This window comes from Caretta caretta, chromosome 5 (genome assembly GCF_965140235.1).
Source record: "Caretta caretta isolate rCarCar2 chromosome 5, rCarCar1.hap1, whole genome shotgun sequence".
In the NCBI taxonomy this organism is placed as follows: Eukaryota; Metazoa; Chordata; order Testudines; family Cheloniidae; genus Caretta; species Caretta caretta.
In genome coordinates this window covers 22,360,574-22,379,659 of record NC_134210.1, presented here as the reverse complement: position 1 = coordinate 22,379,659, position 19,086 = coordinate 22,360,574, and the positions used below count along the sequence as shown (strand labels likewise).

Genomic DNA, 19,086 nt, shown 5'->3' with positions numbered 1-19,086 from the left:
TTCTTACCACCAACTGCTTTTTCAGTGCCTCCGCCCCTCTCCACTTTGTGGGACCTACATGGGTTCAGGGCCCCTTCTTCTCCCTCTAAACCTTATAGTTGAGCAACATTATTTGCTCACCCAATTTCAGTTACCATTCTATGAAGATGACTTGCAAATTTACCTTTTCCACTCCTGACTTGTGTTGTGTTTCCACTTCGAATTTTAGGCTGCCTCAGCAACCTCCCTTCAAGATATTTTCCTAACCACTTAAGTGTAACATGGTCAAAAATAAAGCTCATTTGCTCCTAAACCCTCTTCACTTACCCCATTTTCCTTCCTTATTATCACCACCATCCTCCCTGTCACTTAGACTTGAAATCTCTGTGTGATCTTCATCTCCTGCCCTTCATTCTGTCCTCTCACCAAACTGTGTACAAAGTTTGCATTTCCCCCTCCACATTTTGAACATTTCTCTCTCTATCCCAACAGCTAAAATTACCTTTTTCCTTGATCTGCTCCCATCTAAATTACTGCAACTTCCTCCTCTCCAGTCTCTTTCATACCCACGTCATCTTCTCTCTTTCCTGTCCATCTAAAACAGTTGCTAAAACTAGCCCCCGTGACATAAAAACCATTGGCAAAGGGTCCCCTATTCTTTGCAAATGTCTCTCACCTCAGATGCGACAAACCCACAAGACCAAACACATTTCAGAAAGTGGAATCTAGGTCAAATTACAAAGGATGTATATAAACAAATAACACAAGGACGTAGGGGCAAAATTAGAAAGGCCAAGGCACAGAACGAAATTTAACTAGCTAAAGACATAAAGGGGAACAAGAAAACATTCTACAAATACATTAGAAGCAAGAGGAAGACGAATGACAGGGTAGCCCTGTAACTCAATGGGGGCGGAGGGGGGCAATAACAGAAAATGTGGAAACAGCAGAAGCATTAAATGACTCTTGGTTTAGTTTTCACCAAAAAGGTTAGTAGTGATTGGATGTCTAATATAGTGAATGCCAGTGAAAATGAGGTAGGATCAGAGGCTAAAATATGTAAAGAACAAGTTAAAAATTACTTAGACGTCTTCAAGTCACCAGGGCCTGATTAAATACACCCTAGAATACTCAAGGAGCTGACTGAGGAAATATCTGAGCCATTAGCGATTATCTTCGAAAAGTCACAGAAGACGGGAGAGATTCCAGAGGACTGGGAAAGGGCAAATATAGTGCCAATCTATAAAAAGGGGAATAAGGACAACCCGGGAATTACAGACCAGTCATTTTAACTTCAGTACCTGGAAAGATAATGCAACAAATAATTAAGCAATCAGTTTGTGTCTATCTAGAAGATAATAAGGTGATAAGTAACAGCATGGATTTGTCAAGAACAAATTGTGCCAAGCCAACCTAATAGCTTTCTTTGACAGGGTAACAAGCCTTGTGATTGGAGAAAAGCAGTAGATGTGGTATATCTTGACTTTAGTAAGGCTTTTGATACTGTCTCACATGACCTTCTCATTAACAAACTAGGGAAATACAACCTAGATGGAGCTACTATAAGGTGGGTGCATAACTGGTTACAAAACCATTCCCAGAGCGTAGTTATCACTGGTTCACAGTCAAACTGGAAGGGCATATCAAGTGGAGTCCAGCAGGGATCAGTTCTGGGTCCAGTTCTGTCCAGTATCGACATCAGTGATTTAGATAATGGCATAGAGAATACACTTATAAACAACTGGTAATGTTTTTGATTTTTAGTGATTCAGGAAATATAGCTGAATATCCTTAACACATTTTTTTGAGTGGCATGATACATTTTTAAACTGTTTTAGGCAATAATCAACTATTAGGTAGTTATAGTTCATAAATGTAATTCATGATTTTCTCTGCAGTGAGCATTAATTTAAAAGTTTTAATATTGGGAAGATTTTGCCAGAAGTATCTTGCTGAGATTTCTGTTTTCTAAAGAAAAACAGAAGTTTTTGAAAAACGTGTGCAAATTGAGAGGCTGATTTTAAAGATTCTGCTACTCATTGCAATTTATGCATACAGACAAACTTGATTTTTTGTTTTTTAAGTTTAATAATTGTTTATTATGTTGAATTATATTAGGTTCTGTTGCTTGGTGCAAATTCGTCTGAAGCTGAGACACACTGGCACTTCAGCAAAAATATTAAGGAAACTGACTTCATCACTTTATTGGTACTATGGGTAGGGTAAATAACTTTTATTAGGAGAGAGAGCAAAAATCCTGCTTATTGCAATAGCTGCATTTCTGAAGCAGTGTTTCTTCTGAAGTGAGCTGTAGCTCACAAAAGCTTATGCTCAAATAAATTGGTTAGTCTCTAAGGTGCCACAAGTACTCCTTTTCTTTTTGCGAATACAGACTAACACGGCTGTTACTCTGAAACCTGTCTCTTCTGGCTGTCCCATAGTATCAAATTGTGGGATTTTTGATAAGCCAGAAGGAGCTTGTGTGTTATGCAGGGATGAGAGGTATTACTGATTGAGGTTAAAGTGGCCTCTTCCATATCCTAGTTGCCTTCTGAGTATTTCAAACCACGCTGAATCACAGTTTGAGTTGTGGTTACTCCTATTTCCTGGAGAAGTTATGCTAGCTGATAGCTCATGAAAACTAGCGTACTGCTTTTGTTTGCCTTAATGTACTTGGCTTTCACAGCAAATCATCAGAACTATTGATCAGCTGTCACTGGTAACATATTTGCTTTTGTTTAGGCTGGTGTTAAGAAGTGATATCCATTATTGATGATCTAACTGGGAGATAGGGCACGTCTATGTGGGGAAATTTCCCGACACAGCTACATGGGAATAGTTATTCTGTTGAAGGTACATTGTTCTAGCTCTTTGTGGGGACATTTGATAAAACTGAATTTATTCCAGAGTAGAATGTCCACATGGGTACTTATACTTGTATACTTACACTGAAATAACTAATTTGGCATAGCTATGCTGGGAAATTTCCCAATTTGACAACACTTCAAGCTAGCCACTGGCAAGCTCTCTGCACACTACTACTATTTATTATTTTTACAATACTCAAACTGGTGCTGAGTTGCTTTACAGATCAAATAGAAAAACGTGGTTTCTGCCCTAAATAATTAGCAGCCTAGTTCTAGACATAATATGAATTTGGAGAACAACTGTTAAGGAGAGAAACAGGTGAGGAAGGGGATAAAGGTAAGAGTTACAAATTTGAAAAAAAAAATTGGTGTAGGCATATGCACATTTTGAATGCCTCAAGCCGTTTTCTCTACCATAACAATTGTAGACTCACTTCTTGTGGGAATTGCAAAAGATATGCAGATTGAAGAGGTATTTGAATAAGGAGATGGGGTTACAATGTAGGTATTGGCAGAGCTATGTAGGGCATGGAAGGTGAAGACAAGATATACTTCATGGAGCAGAAAAGAGGGAGCCAGAAGAAGGATTGAGAGACTGTGTAACACGGAGGATTTGATTTAAATCACTAGTCAGGAAGACTCGATTTAATCATGATTTTCTATATAAAAGTGCATTCTTGTTGTTTGTTATAACCTTAATACATATTCTTCACAACTCAGAGATAGATATAGGTTTAATTTTTAGAAGGTACACACTATACATTTTTAAACAGTGATTTATTTTGAAAACTTTTCAGATTAGTTTTACAGCAATATCAGAAAATGAATGATTGTTTGGTTATTTCATTTACCAAAGGTAACTGAAGCAGATAGTTCACCTCCCAATGACTTCATAAATATCTCCAATTCAACAGGTTAATCATTAATATTTGGAGGATTTTCTTGCCATGCTGTACTAGGAGGAGAACATCACTTGAGAGACATTTATTTAAATTGTTTTATTTAACTAAAACAACAACGTTAAATATTCTGGATTTTTTTCTTCAACAGTAAACATATAATATTTAAAAAAAGCAAGCATATGTCCCTCGCTTCTCACATTTACCTTGACTTCTTCTCCTTGTCCAAATCTATTCCGCCCCCAACAATCTTCTATTCATTGAACTTTTTGAAACTTTGCACTTTTAGAGAGAGGTAAGGGATTGACTCTATCTACACAGATTTGCAGAGGGACAATAGAGTTGAGGTCTGTTATTTCTCAGCTCTATATATTAATTATTTATTTAAAAACATTTTTGCTGTTAACAAGCATGTTACCTCTGGAGACACAAATCCACAGTTTGAGAACTGCAAAATTAAGCATCTCTGATGGTATCTTCTAGACTGAGCACTGAGTTCCATTGGGTAGATAGAAAGATTAACCTAAATAATCTATACAGAAACCTGTGGAACCCCACAAGATTGGGTCGCTAATCCATGAACTATTAGAACTCATTTACAAAACTTTTCTTAAACATTACATTAATATATTGTCTCATACTATAGAATTAGAATTTATAATCCCTATTCCATGATGAGATATCTTTGAGCTATAATGTACCTTAATTAAAACTATCTTTAGATAAGTTTTTTTCCTCAAAAAGTATTTTATCAAAAAAATCCAATTTAAATAAAAAAAAGTAAAAATCATTGATTTTTATCCATCCTGCTGTGTAACGTGGTTAGATTCATGGGGAAAGAGGTATGGTGGTTCTTGGGGCACCCAGGAGTGTGTGTCACCTTGTTACCTATTGCCTTGTTATGCCCTTTCTCTAGCTGGAGGGAGTCTTTCTTGGAATAGTTTGATGTCAGCTCCCTGACACCATCTGCCTTTCAACCTCTCAAGCCATCTCCTCTAGGCTATGCTAGCCCTAATTTCGCCTTGCAGATTAACAATAGGTACACCCAAATCCCTGAGTCCCTTTCAATCATTCCCCTGTGATGTTCAGCCCTTGACACTGGCTATGCATATACATTCCAGATTCTGTGCACCCAAAGGGGCAGTGTTTACCAAGTTTACTTTAAACCACTGCTCCTGTAAACCATACAGCACTTGTGAACATTTATGATAAAACAAAAGTAGGTTTATCTAAGAAAAAATAGATTTAACGAGAAACAAGAGAAGAGTGGTGGAAACAAATTGTTACAATACACAACAAAATCATAACATGGGAACTAGGGGCTAAGCTTAGGAAAGGTAACTATTGATATCTGATAAAGAATATTTCCCCCCTCAAAGTTCAATCTGTTGCAGAGCTGTCTGGTTTCTCAAGAACCAGGATCCAAATGTTTATGAAAGAACCCCCACTTCACAATGTGTTTCTCCTGTTATACTGAAAACAGCCTTTTGTTTCTATTCACAAACAGGGCGAACCTCTGTCTTCTTGTAATTTTTCTCTTATACCTTTAAGTAATTTTGATTGTTTGTCGTTTCCTCTGATGGTTTCCTATTCAAAATTTTAGTATTTTGCAAGGCTAAACAATTGAGTCTGGCACTGGATCACTGGCCAGATGGAAGGGGGTGACACCTCTCCCTTGCCAGTATGGGCCACCACCAAGACATCTCCTGGTGACTAATTTCTACTCTAAGTCCATAAAACATACTTTCAGTATAAAGACATTATTCCTTAAATGTTACCCATACAATCATCTCACAATGACTATGAATATTGACAAGTTACAAGCTTTCTGTAGATACCAAATATGTTACTCTTTATGAATAAATATCCTGTAAGACATAGAATTGTAGGACTGGAAGGGACTTTGAGAGTTCATCTAATCCAGTCTGCTGCATATGGTATGCCTGTGGACAGAGAATTTTAAAGCTTTTCCATGCCATTTGCTGGGCAGCTTGTGTTTGGGACAAAGGACATACAAGCCGCATGGCAAAGGACTATAAAAGGCAGCTGGATCGTCTCCATTTTGTCTTCATTCCTGCTTCTTACCTCTGGAGTAACTTTTCTACATACTGAAGCTCTGAACAGAGGACTGAATGACCCATCCACGCTGTGGATGTATTCCAGAGGGACTTTCAAGCCTGCAAACTCACCAATGCTGCTAAGAACCTAATATATGGACTTTGAAGTCTTATGTATGTATTTTGATTGCTTTACTACTTAACAACTCTCTTTTTGTTCTTTTTTTCTTCTTTAGTTCTAAACACTAAAGGATTGGCTGGCAGTGTAGTATTTTGGGTAAGATCCGAACTAATATTGACCTGGTAACGCAATTGACCCTTTGCGGTCAGAAGAACATTTTGTATTGTGAGCAAAGTTTTTAAATAACTTCTCAATGTACTGGACCTTTGTGCTGATTGGGAGTCAGAGAACTGGAATGCAATAAAGGGGGCTGTGTGATTTCTTTCAGCTTCTTGATAACCCGTGTGGGAGATCAGGAGTACAGTTTGTGACTAGTTAGTGAGTTAGTAACTGCAATGTTAATCACAAGTTTAGTGAGAATCTGCTCTACTTATTGCAGCCTGCCCTGACCTTGGCATTTTCAATGAGGTCAGCCCCAGGCACGCCAGGTCACAGCCATCATGGGCAAAACAGAAATGGTTCAGTGGTACTGATTATCAGCTTTGTTTATTATGCCAAAAGAGTTGTAATGAGGCACTGGTTAAGACATCAGCAGCCAGCCATAAATTATGGGAATCCATCCACAAATAGCATGCACATAGTTACATAACATATCTGACATAATTAATTACAATCCCAAAGTAACTGATTACAAAATTCTTGTTTTTACTTTGGCCTTGACTATTTTTAGGAGTCAATGGGGAGCTGGAGAATACCAACTAGTAGCTGAATCTTTGGAGAATACCACTGCAGCAGACCAGGTTAAACACATTGTTTGGTGGCACCTTACATGCTACAAGCAGCGCACACAAACTGAATTTGGTACGGTTGGAGAGGCAATATATCGAGCTTCAAGAAAAAGTTGAAGATGACATAGAAAGTGCCTGCTATTGGCGAGACTCATCTTATACAACGTCCCAGGGCACGTGTTTTGAGAAGAACACCTGTTTCTTTTGCAGTAAGCCGAAAGCCCAAAGACCTCCATTAAACACGGTTTCAACATGTGACGCTGGTGAAATCACTCTTAGGGAGAATGTTGCATGGAAAGTAAAGTGAGTGCACTGACCCAAAAGGTGTCCACGCCTAGGACAGTGCGTATCACATCGAGTATGATATCAAGAATGTATGTAATGTGATGTGTCAAAAGGCAAAATTCAACAGAAACAATTGCACAGTTTGCAGTAGTAAAATCAGCGACTCAGCTGGAGTTCAAAAATTGTCTCACAGAGTCTCTAATGGACGGAAAAGTGATAGCAATAGCTGATGCAGAAGCTAAGTACAGAGAAATATGTGGTTTGAGCTGGATTGAAGAGGAACAGATGCTTAGCAGAAAGGCTCTTAAAGCACTTATTGAAGATGAACTATGGGATATGGATATAGCTTTTAGCGACCCTATCCACAGAAATGAATCACAGCGCTTATCCTTAAAAGCCACAAAAGACATGGTGCTATGAAAAGCGGAAGAAAGTGCTGACGTCAACAGTTATATGCAGACTCTGTTTGCAGCTGCTAAATTTTTATGGAAAAGCATTTTGTCCTGTGGTACGTATGAGTTTCAGGGATCCACAGCTGATGCCAAACCTCAAAAAAATAATATTGCATGACTTGTAGTTCTTCTTTAGGTGGTACACCAGTAGCTGCAGTGACTTCAGCACCACCAAGTATGACAGCAAGCAAATGGAGCCAAGGCTGTCATTTTATCACAGAACCTCATGTACCCGTGCTTGAGTGAAAAAGAGGTTTCCACGACAACTGGGTGCATTGGTGTATAATCTACGACTACAAGTGCTGTTGGAAAGACTGAATTATCTTACTAGAAAGCATTTGATTCAGCCTCCAGAGATTCTCTCTTCACTCCAAACATGCTCGGAATGGCTACGACAGTCACTGATGAGGTCATAAATGCTACGGAGATGTTCATCTGCTGAGTTTACCATTTGAAGACCAATATTATGACACTTGCGGAGCTACACTGGTGGATGTTTTCCAAGAAGCAGACAAAAAGAGAAAAATTGCCGTCAACAAGGGGAGGCAAATCATCAAGTAATGGAATAGCTCCAGGATAATCAAGCGCATCCAAAACTACCCTCCCCTATTGGCCATTGATGTGTCTTGGAGGATGGACTGATCACACCAGTTATGTGCAAAATACCACGTGCTTCCGAATCAATCCTTAAGCTAATCAAGTGTTTGTGTGCAAACACCAGATGCTCACCACCCCTGCTAATGTTTGGTCAGCAGCCTGCCTTGTACAGAGATGTACAAGTGGGGCTCGGACGAGTATCAGTGTGACAACATGTCTAGCAGTGGTGCCCTATATGGAGACAATACCGAAGTTGACTTTAATGAATAAATGTGTTCAGTCCTACATGTCAAGGCTAACTTCCCTAGGATCATCAAAGATCAGTGTCTTTTTTATGTAAGCAATGCATCCCTGTGTTAAAGTGTAACATAACATTTTCTCAAATACATAACTACATCATTGTTCTTGGTTTGTCATGTCTGGTACCACTGTGTTCCCAAGACCAGGGGTTCTCAACCTCTTTCTGAGACTCTCCCCAACATGTTATAAAAACTTCACAGCCCACCTGTGCCACACAAAATCATAGAATATCAGGGTTGGAAGGGACCTCAGGAGGTCATCTAGTCCAACCCCCTGCTCAAAGCAGGACCAATCCCCAACTAAATCATCCCAGCCAGGGCTTTGTCAAGCCTGACCTTAAAAACTTCTGAGGAAGGAGATTCCACCACCTCCCTAGGTAATGCATTCTAGTGTTTCACCACTCTCCATCAACCTTTTTTCTGCATATAAAAGACAAGGCCAGCTTTAGAGAGTAGCAAGCAGGGGAACTGCCCAGAGCCCCACACCACAGGGGGCACTGTGATGCTACATTGCTCAGGCTTTGGCTTCAATCCCTGTTGGTGGAGCTCGGTGCCCCAGGCTGCAGTCCCATTCAGTAAGGCTTCGGCTGTCTGCCCTGGACCCTAGCAAGTCTAACGTTAGTCATGCTTGGTGGACCCTTGAACATAGGCAGCAGATATAAAAGGCCAAGGGAGGCTAAGCCTCCCCAAACAGCCTGCCCGCCACCTTTGGAGCACACCGCCACTGAAAGGGTGGGCGCCCCGCCTGCAGTCCCTCATGGGCTTCCCCCCAAGGCCCCAGTCCCACTTGTCCTCTTCCCATCTCAGCTCCACCTGCATGAGAGTCTTGCGGGAGGGGGTGAAGAGGCTGGCTGGCTCAACTGGCCAGCAGGGGCGAAGAAGTGCATGAGCGGACAGCTGGCTGGAGGGCACTGGGGGAGAAGAGGAGCACGCACATGAGTGGCCAGCTAGCTGGCTGGCCGGCAGGTGGGGAGATGGGGCAAAGAGGCACACACGCGCATGTTTGTGACCAGGCTGGGGGAGGGCTCTGAGTGAGGGGGCAAAGAGGTGCATGAGTGGCTGGCTAGCTGTCTCGACCAGCGAGGAGCCCCTAGGGGAGGGGGAAAAGAGGCGAATGAACAGGCAACCGCCTGGCTCTTTTGGCAGGCAGCGGAGACTGGGGGAGAGAGGGGAGCCTGCGTGAGTGGCCAGCCGACTGGCTCAGCTAGCTGGCTGGCTGGCGGGGGGGGGGGGGGGTGTCTGGGAGAGGGGGCAAAGAGATGCGAGCGGCAGGAGGAGGTCTTGGGGAGGGGGCAATCAGGCGCAAGAGGCAGGCAAGGGGGCTGAGCGGGGCTAGGGGTGGAGCATGGGCAGGGCTTCCAGGGGAAGAGGCTGAGCAGGAGTGGGCCTCGGGATGGGGCCACAGCTTCCCCAAATAGAGGAGTCACAGGCTGCCCAGGCCCCTGAAACCTGCTTGTGACCCCCTAGGGAGCCCCGGACCCCTGCTTGAAAACCACTGCACTGGAGATATGGCTTTTGAATAATACCAAACTCGACCCACTTCTCACGACATTGTATTACCAAAATTTCCAGCAACCAGAGACATGGAGCTGAGAGCCAGGGGAGACAGAAAATCTCTCCTGCCATGCTGCGGAGGGTGACACCACTGAAATTATGCTTCTGTAGAGTTTACAAATCAAATGACACCTCTCTTACCTTTCTATCACTAACCTTCCCCTAGAATGAGATTTGACTACATTATACTCCCAAATTATTATTGTGTGGCATTGTAAACTAAAGGCAACACTAAAAGCAAACTATCAAATATATATGATGGGATAAAAATTGCTTTAACAAAAATTTAATATTCTCTCTTTTTAACTCATATCTGTATTACCCTATTTCTGAAGTACAGCAGAACCTTGCTAATCCACACTAATACCTGGGAGACTGATTGTCAATTACTGACATTTTGTGAATAAGCAAGTACTGTAAGCCAACAATTAACAAAGACAATGCATCACAAAATGTACTTTGTTGATTTTGACAATTGTAGTTTGGTTTTATTTATTTATAATACTTCACAGTGTACTGTGATATATTTTGTAAAAATAATGAAGACTTGAGCTCAAGTAATGTGCCATTTTAAGAAAACATTTTAGGAATGAAAGCATCGGAAGTCTATAGTTGGGACAGTGAAGCTATGGAGACCCCAGACACATACAGGTATCCATGCCAGACAGAATATATCCATAGCGTATTTCTATAATTTAACAGAGAGAACAGCCAAGGATGTAGGTCTATGCATAATAGCGTCCACTGGGACGCACAACTAATTTGGGTGCCTCAAGAGGCATTGGTCTGCATCCATTTCTTCACATAGGGTGCAACAGCAGCTCCAGACAGGATGAGCAGAGAGCTGGAAATCAGCATTATGTTCCCCTAGCTTTCTGTAGTTCCTAGAGACAAAGCTCTTTCAATCAGTCTTTGCTCATGGGTTCAGGTTTGGGGCCTTAAAAATACGAAAGTTTTGTACAGAGTTCGGCTATGAAATCTTTACTATAAGGTACGGCAAGACCACTATTTGCATATACACCTTAGCTGAGTTTTACAGCTATGGACTACCAAGCACTGGCAAGCCAACAACGGTCCACTATCACAAAACGATGTTTTGTTTTGGATCTCTAAGAGAACTTCAGTAGTTTGCCACTTGCCAACAATTTCCTATGCTTATAATAGCTAACTGTTGGCAATTGCTGTTTTGTTTTTAAATGATGGGTACTATATCTTGGAATTTTTTAACGTCTGATTTGTTGAAAGGTTAGTTTTTGTTTTCACAATTGTTATAATTACGCTAACAAAACCTCCATATGTTTTTTTAAAAAAATCAAATCACACACTGATATTTTCTACTTTAAAAAAATCTCACTGGTGGTTTATGACTCTTTGGAAGCTTGAAAATCTTCTTCCACCTCCAATCATCAATTGTCTACAAAGTGGGCTGTTAATGTAGAATTAACTTCTTGGTGGAGACAGAGGGGGAAGAAAGTGAAAGGAGAAGAAGGGGAATTCTCTGGAGTTTTATCTGGAGTTCTCACTCCTAATGGCCTACTTCTTGGTTGTGTTTTTGCTGTTGTTGGGATTGTCTTTTGTACTGTTTATTAAGGCAAAGTTACAACAGAACAGTAACATAGTACACTGTACATTACTTACTCAGGATCAGGTTAATATTCACAGAACCTAACCAACTGGCTTCCCAGCTGGTGAGCCCTCCTCCTCTGAGTATACTAGGAAGGGTGCCACATTTCTAAATACCTATCCCTCATTTTGGTTCTTCTCTTCTGTATATGCTTTGTGTGCCCATGTCCCATTCTTCTAGTCAAAAAGAACCAAATGCGGCTTTTCAAACTTTGTTCTTGCCAATCTTTGGTTGGCAGCCAGAGAGCAGATTTTTCACTAACATGATAATAATACACAGCATTTACCAGTAGATCTCAAAGCACTTTAGAAAGGAAGTCAGTATCATTATCCCCATTTTACAGATGGGGGAACTGAGACAGGAAGTGACTTGCCCAAAGTGATTCAGCAGGTCTGCAGCAAAGCCAGGAACAGAACTCAGGCATCCTAACTCCTGGTTCAGTGCTCTATTCTCTGGGCCAGTGGTCTCCAATTTTGGGGGAAGGTACCCCTGTCTGCACCACCATCCCCAGGAGCTGGGGCCAGGAGCGGGGCCATGGCTCCCGGGGGGGGTGGGGGGGACGGGACGTGAACAGGAGTAAGGGGGCTGAGAATGGGGCTGCAGCTGGGGGAAGGGCTGGGGCTGGGAACGGAGCCCTGACTGGTGGCCAAGGCTGAGGACGGGTACAGGGCTGGAGCTGCTGCAGGGGGCTGAGGCTGGGGACCAGCACAGGGCTGGGAGCAGAGAAAGCAGAGGTGGGGCGGGGCTGGGTTGCACTCCCTCCCTGCCCCCCAATGAGGGCTAGCCTTGACCTGCCATGCCCTCCCACGAACGGTCCTCTGCACCCCCTGCCCTACAGTCTGGGGATTAGTGCTGTAGTTTAAGCCATTACAAAGCACTGCTTTCCCCCCACCCTCTGAAGCTGAGCAGACCACCTCCACAGTAAAACAGTGGAGGAAGATGACAGACATAAAATTGCCTACATTTTGCTAACAAATTTGATTAAATACGGTACATCAAGTTTTGGGTCTGTCAGCCGCCATAGTTTCTCCTTAAACTGAAGACAAGCCCCAAAACCATCTAAATCCCAAAAACTTCTCTTTTTTGCATGCTGTTTTGAAAGATTATTACAAAAATAGCTCTCTCCTACTCTGATTTCTTTTGTATGTAAAATGGGCTGGAACATTAAGTTACAGACACCTGAACATAAGAATTTATAATGGTAACTTAACAGCTCTGGATATCCTGAATCTAATGAAAAAAAAAGGAATAATATTCTAATTACTCCTTCTTCCATTTATTTCCTCCACTCAGACTAATACACTCTTCTGCAAAGTGGATGGTAATTCTTGCTCAAAAGCAACATGAAGCAGCTACAGGGAATCTCAGTGAGAGCACTCCAAATCAGGCAAGGCCTGTCTGCGCAACACCAGCAAAGAGAACAGGCCCTGAAAACATAAGGGTCAATATTTTCACATTCAGTTCCAGGAATCAGTATGCATATGTATGTTCTACCTTACAGTCATACTTCCAAGAAACAGAAACCTAGCTGTTTCATTCAAAGGAGACCTGGAACCTGATAAATCATTATCCCTCTGTTCAAGATCAAATACCCAAGATAATCTTCAATCCAAGATGAGCTCAGGATTACTGATACAGAGGATCAAACCTTCTAACATTAAGCAGCATTTTCAACTGAAAAGGCTGGCCTACGTGGAAAAAACAAAGCCACCAGAAGTACCATATAAACCAGCATCTATTCCGGTTTCTCATGTTACAGTATAAACTTCCTCACAAATGTAAATAAGACATCCGTTGCAAAAAATAAAAATAAAAAATGGATAACGCAGAACTAGTGCCAAAAACCAAATAAAACACATACACTGAGTTTTGTTCAATTCAAGTACCTACAGTTTTAAAATAGTTTACTATTCTGGTGGGAAAAAATGAAATGAAAGGTGCTCCCATGTAACCATATGAATTTTAGCTGACACTTGGAAAAGAGCATGCATCATCATCAGCAATAAATACTATTCCTATTATGCAACATGGATTCGTGTTTGCAAGCATAATTCTGTTACAGATGTCTATAGTCAAATATAGAACCTCTGCACTCAGAAATTATGTAAACTATTAAAAGAAATCATAGCACAGTGATTTGTTAGGCATTTACTCCACCATGCAAGCTATTCACCCTATCAAATTTGAGAAACACAATATATTATACCTACATATAAAACTATATAAAATATTTTCTGGCTAAACATTTAACATGCCACTTTCATTGTATCACAATTCACTTCCAAATACGTTATGTAATCTACTGCAGTCAGAAATAAAAAGGTTCCTTTATATTTGTCACTCTTTGATATAGACACCCTGCCTATCAACAGCCACCATACAACTTACCCAATCCAAAAATTCTCAAGGCTTTTAAGACTGTCTACTTTACTCTGCTGAACACAAAGAAAAAAAAACTCATTTCACACTAGAATATTTCAATATTTTTCCTCCATATTTTTCTTGACTGTAGATTTATAAAACCAGCTTACAGCCAGGACTGGTTAGCTTTGTGAAAATCATACTGGATAAGATTCGAGAGTTACTGATTTCCTGTTTTAGGAAGTAACAGTTCTAGCAAAAGAATCCCCAAGGCAAAATGTTTAGTGTTCCAGTGTGTAAGCTCTAACAGCCTTTGTTCTTCCCTTTGCTATAATCATTACTGCTTTCTTCTCTCTCCCCCTCTCCCTCTCTCTGAAGCCTCCAGCTTTCAGTATAAGATGCAAATGCCAGCTCAAATCTAAGTACACATTTATTTTTTAGATGACAAAAAAATCCTGTCCATTATGCATTGCTGTGAAGCTTTGGTTAAAAGCAGTCATCCCTTAGCAGCTGATGCACTGCCCATTCGGTTTCCTATTCTTATTTCATAACTGCTCAATATTATAATTTATGTCACTAATAATCCACTGGAACGCTATCAAAGCTCTAAAATATATCCTTCCACTTGGCTGCAAAATCCTCTCGGTGTAATACAGTTTAAGAAACACAATCAACTTAGTATATTTTATATATATTATACACTTATACATAAAACATATATAAAATACCAGTATTACATTAAAGTTGTTAATTCAGAAATAATAAGTAGGCTACCTAGATTTGGCCATGCAATCAATTTATAAATAATTAGATGGAACATTCAAAATGTGTAATGCTGTACTGCAATGCAGAATAGTTCACTGCCATGTGGTCCACAATTTATGATTGTCACTCAGAGGCCTATTCTGTATGACTGAATAGTGAAAAAATCCTCATCTATGAGATATATAAATGAAGATATTGTATTTAGCCTGGGTATCAGTAAGTCTTTACAAACAATAGCTTTAATCCCATTAAACTTGGATGAGGTTAATAGTATTTCTTCACCTACATTGAAACCATTGTTTCTTCACTAATGTGTCAGGTGTGCAATCAGAAGTCAGATTTAGTTTTTGTATACATGTAGCTTCATACTGTTGTTATAGTCATACTCAAAATACCATATCTCACCTTGTGAACCTTGACCTTTGAAAGATTTTTTAGCCAATGCTCAGTTATTGTCAGAGATGCATTACCTCTGCAAATATGAAAGGGTTAAAGGCAGCCCCAATCAATAGGCCTACAAGAAAAAGAAAAAAAAAGAGTATGCCTTACAGCATCTTTGCAATGCTTTTATGCACAATCCTACAACAATACGGTTTCCTTTGGCCTTTAAGAAAGACACAGCACCCCCCTTCACATCTTATAACGAAGAAAACCGTAAGACAACACCCTGTAAATAAAACAGCATGCAAAGCAGCATTCTTCAGTCACAAGCATAACGACAATTACAAATCATTCAATCCATTTTTATTTAGTTTAACCAGTGTCCCACCCTTGCAAACCAAAAATATTTGAATAAGGGTCATAAATCTCAGCTCTTGCCCATTCTTTAAACATAAAAAGGAATGAAAAGCTAAAGTAATCTCAGTTACTGCAAATATGTAAATTTATATAAAGAATCCTTTATGACTACATTAGCCACATACCAGTGCAGTGTGTCTAAAGTGTGCATTCACATACTGTTTTGGGATGGTATCTTTCTGCAAGCTCCTCTGCTTTTGGCTGCCATGAAGGGAGGAAGCTATCCCACTGTAGTAGCTCAGTGACTGCATTGTGTTCAGGAGCTGATCTGCCTCAAACCAGTTTCAGCCGGTTCTGGTCACCCTACATAAAAAGCTATGGCAACCCTCGCTGAGTTGCCAACAAGTCCCTGAAAATTGCAAGGGCTCTTTTCTTCTTTGGATATGGGGGTGATTTCAATCATGTCCCCCTATTTCAATCATATCCCCACTGCATACAAACATCCTTACACCCCAACTCCACCCCATAAACGTTCCCTTCCTCTCCTCCCCCACTTACCTCCCACAACCTGGCTGAAAGCTGTGAGCGTGTGTGTCTGTAGCTAACAAAGAGACTGCAATAAAAATCCTCATAGGATCTCTCTTGCTGCACAAGGCAGACTCGGCCGCAGCACTGGGGTGACTGCTAACCAAGGTCCTCTCTGCCTCCACTCCCTACAGTACAGGGTGGCTGCCGATTAACGTCATACCTGCCCCCTCATGCCGGCAGCTCTGGGGTGGCAGCTAACCAAGGTCCTCTCCTTCCCATCCTCCCATCTCTTCACAGTATTTGGGGCAACGCTAACAAGTGTTTTCTCCCCTCCACACATGACTTTTCTCCCCACCCCACAATCCGCTTCCACAAGAAATCACTTCTCCCCACGCCCAACAGCACTGTGGTGACTTCTTTTGCCTCTAAATCCTCTTTAGGCTCTGGTGGAAAAGAGTTGTTAACCAAGGTCTGATCTTCCCCCACACCTTCACAAAGCACAGGGGGCAGGGAGCGGGTGCTGCTAACCAAAGTCTTCTCATCTCCCACAACCCCCATCCCCAAATGTGACTCCGTCCTGAACAAGGTCTTCCCAACCCACTCAACTCCCCAAAGGTCTAGAATGACTCCTCATCAAGGCCTTTTCTGCACCCACCCCTCTCAGCACCGGGATAGTTCCTAACCAAGTTCCCCGCTTCCTCTGCCATCCTCCAATCCAGGGCCTTGCTTCCTCAACACACACTTGAGGGTGGCTCCAAATCAAGATCTTCTATGCCCCCATTGATCTTTTCTGTGCCCTTTCCCATGCTCAGTGAGGTGGCTCCTCACCATGATTTTCTCTGCACCACCCTAACCAATCCCCCCAGAGGTATAACTAATGGCGCTTTCTTCCCTCCAACCCTTCCTCTTAAAGAAGCAGCTCCTGACAAAAGTCTTGTCTGTCTCTGATCCTCATGCCACCTTCTCCCCACAAAGAAGTGGTTCATAGCCACAGTCTTCTCCACATGCCTTACACTCATCTCCTCCCAACTCTGGGGCAGCTGCTAACCCCAGTCTTCTCTGTGTCCCTCGCCCCATCTCCTCAATGCACTGGGGCAGCTCCTAACCTCAGTCTCCTCCACACCGGTCATCTTCATCCCTTGCCTGCACTGGGGGGCTCGGAACCACGTCACAGTCTCCTCCACATCCCTCACAGCCACCCCTTCTCACAGTGGGGGGCTCCTAACCATGGTCTCCTCCACACCCTTCACCCCATCCCCACCCTTCACTGCGGGGCTCCTTCTCATGGTTCCTTCTGCATCCCTGACCCCCATCTTCTCCCTGAAATGGCAGGCTCCCAACCAGTCTCCTCCGCACTCCTGGTCTCCATTTCCTCCTTGCACTGGGGGGCTCCCAACCAGTCTCCTCTGCACTCCTGGTCCCCATCTCCTCCCTGCATTGGGGAGCTCCCAACCACAATCTCCTCCGCACTCCTGGTCCCCATCTCCTCTCCCTGCATTGGGGGTTTCTCAACCAGAATCTCCTCCGCACTCCTGGTCCCCATCTGCTCTCCCTGCATTGGGGGGCTCCCAACCAGTCTCCTCCGCACTCCTGGTCCCCATCTCCTCTCCCTGCATTGGGGGGCTCCCAACCACAGTCTCCTCCGCACTCCTGGTCCCCATCTCCTCTCCCTGCGCTGGGGGGCTCCCAACCATAGTCTCCTCTCCCTGCATTGGGGGGCTCCCAACCACAATCTCCTTCGCACTCCTGGTCCCCATCTCCTCTCCCTGCACTGGGGGGCTCCCAACCAGTCTCCTCCGCACTCCTGGTCCCCATCTCCTCTCCCTGCACTGGGGGGCTCCCAACCACAGTCCCCTCCGCACTCCTGGTCCCCATCTCCTCTCCCTGCACTGGGGGGCTCCCAACCACAGTCTCCTCTCCCTGCACTGGGGGGCTCCCAACCACAGTCCCCTCCGCACTCCTGGTCCCCATCTCCTCTCCCTGCACTGGGGGGCTCCCAACCACAGTCCCCTCCGCACTCCTGGTCCCCATCTCCTCTCCCTGCACTGGGGGGCTCCCAACCACAGTCCCCTCCGCACTCCTGGTCCCCATCCCCCTCCGCACTGGTGGGAGGCGGTTCCCAAACTAGAATCCCTACATGGTCTCCAGCACCAAGCTAAAGCCCCTTCCTGTTCAGAGCGTAGCTGAGGCCTGGGTGGGGGCTGGACCAGTTCAGGGACCCCACCCCAGAGGGTGCTGGGGGCCGCAGGGGCCTTGCCTGGAGGAGAGGGCGCTCCCCTGGGCGCCCACCTTAACCCCTCCCGCGGCTGGGAGCCGCTAACCACCCCCCTGCCGTGCTGGACTTTGCAGCCCTCAAGCCCTGGCAGCTGTAGCGCTCGGGTGACCTCGGCCCTGCGCGCTGGCGCCGGCTGCCTCCCCGTGACGGAGGGGTCCCGCCGGTGGAAGAGAGGGGACACCCTTTCCTCCTTCCCCGCTCCCCCCCCCCCCGCCCCCCGGCGGCCTCGCGCCGCCTGGGAGCCCCCCTGGGCGGCGGCGGCTGCTACCGCGGCGGCGGCGAGCGCGGGGCCCGGGGAGAGAGCCGCGGCTGCCGCACTCCAGGCCGCTCTGCCACAGCCCAGCGGGGCCTAGCGCGCGTGGGAGCAGCAGCAGCAGCAGCCAGGCCGTGGGGAGAAAGCGAACCCGCTGCATGCACATGCCGCACCCCCATGCAAACAGACCTGCTGCTGCCCTGCAGGGTCAGCGACCCGCACCCGTGGGGGGCAGCTCCTGCACGGGGGGCCTCGGGCAGACAGGGCTCAGGCCTCTCTCACGGACACTGCAGCCTGCGGAGAGGCCTGGTTAAAAGATGGTTGAACATAATGGCAGAGAGAGAGAGACACTCTGGCTGGGACTGGAGGAAAAGGTGGGGGTGGGGGGGTGCCTCTGTGGCTTGTCGAGAGATGGGAGAGATCTCCCGTGTGATCCGATTTTAAGCTTCTCCCTTGCTGGGAAGGCGGTTAGGGGCTTTTATAGGTGTGTTTGGAGCATTTCCTTTGACAGTCAGGGACTCCTTGGGGGACAGAGGAGAGACAGAGAGAGGGCGAAGGAGTTAAAAGTCAACCATACATGGCTAAATCGCAGACAAGGGGAGCTCATGTGCACTGCTGGCTTAACGGGGGATCTGCAATTTCGG

The 19,086-nt window shown here is 44.1% G+C and overlaps 1 protein-coding gene across 8 annotated transcripts in view; it reads right to left on the bottom strand.

Moving 5' to 3' along the window:
- Positions 1–18,788, bottom strand: part of ZNF532 (zinc finger protein 532) — an 81,195-nt gene extending 62,407 nt beyond the window's left edge. Inside the window, exons 1-2 of one of the 8 annotated variants that reach the window (XM_048850196.2) lie at positions 18,632–18,788; positions 15,054–15,162 (exon numbers count right to left, since the gene is read on the bottom strand). Coding sequence is in view for 1 of the 8 variants with exons in the window: in XM_048850193.2 (XP_048706150.1) it covers positions 15,606–15,654 (49 nt within the window). In the remaining 7 variants the exon portion in view is untranslated. Of the gene's footprint in view, positions 1–13,910; positions 13,986–15,053; positions 15,163–15,571; positions 15,798–15,944; positions 16,010–18,631 lie in introns of those variants that run through there. The other 7 variants (XM_048850199.2, XM_048850194.2, XM_048850198.2 and 4 more) reach the window with 7 other exon arrangements.
- Between the last annotated feature and the right edge of the window lie 298 nt (positions 18,789–19,086).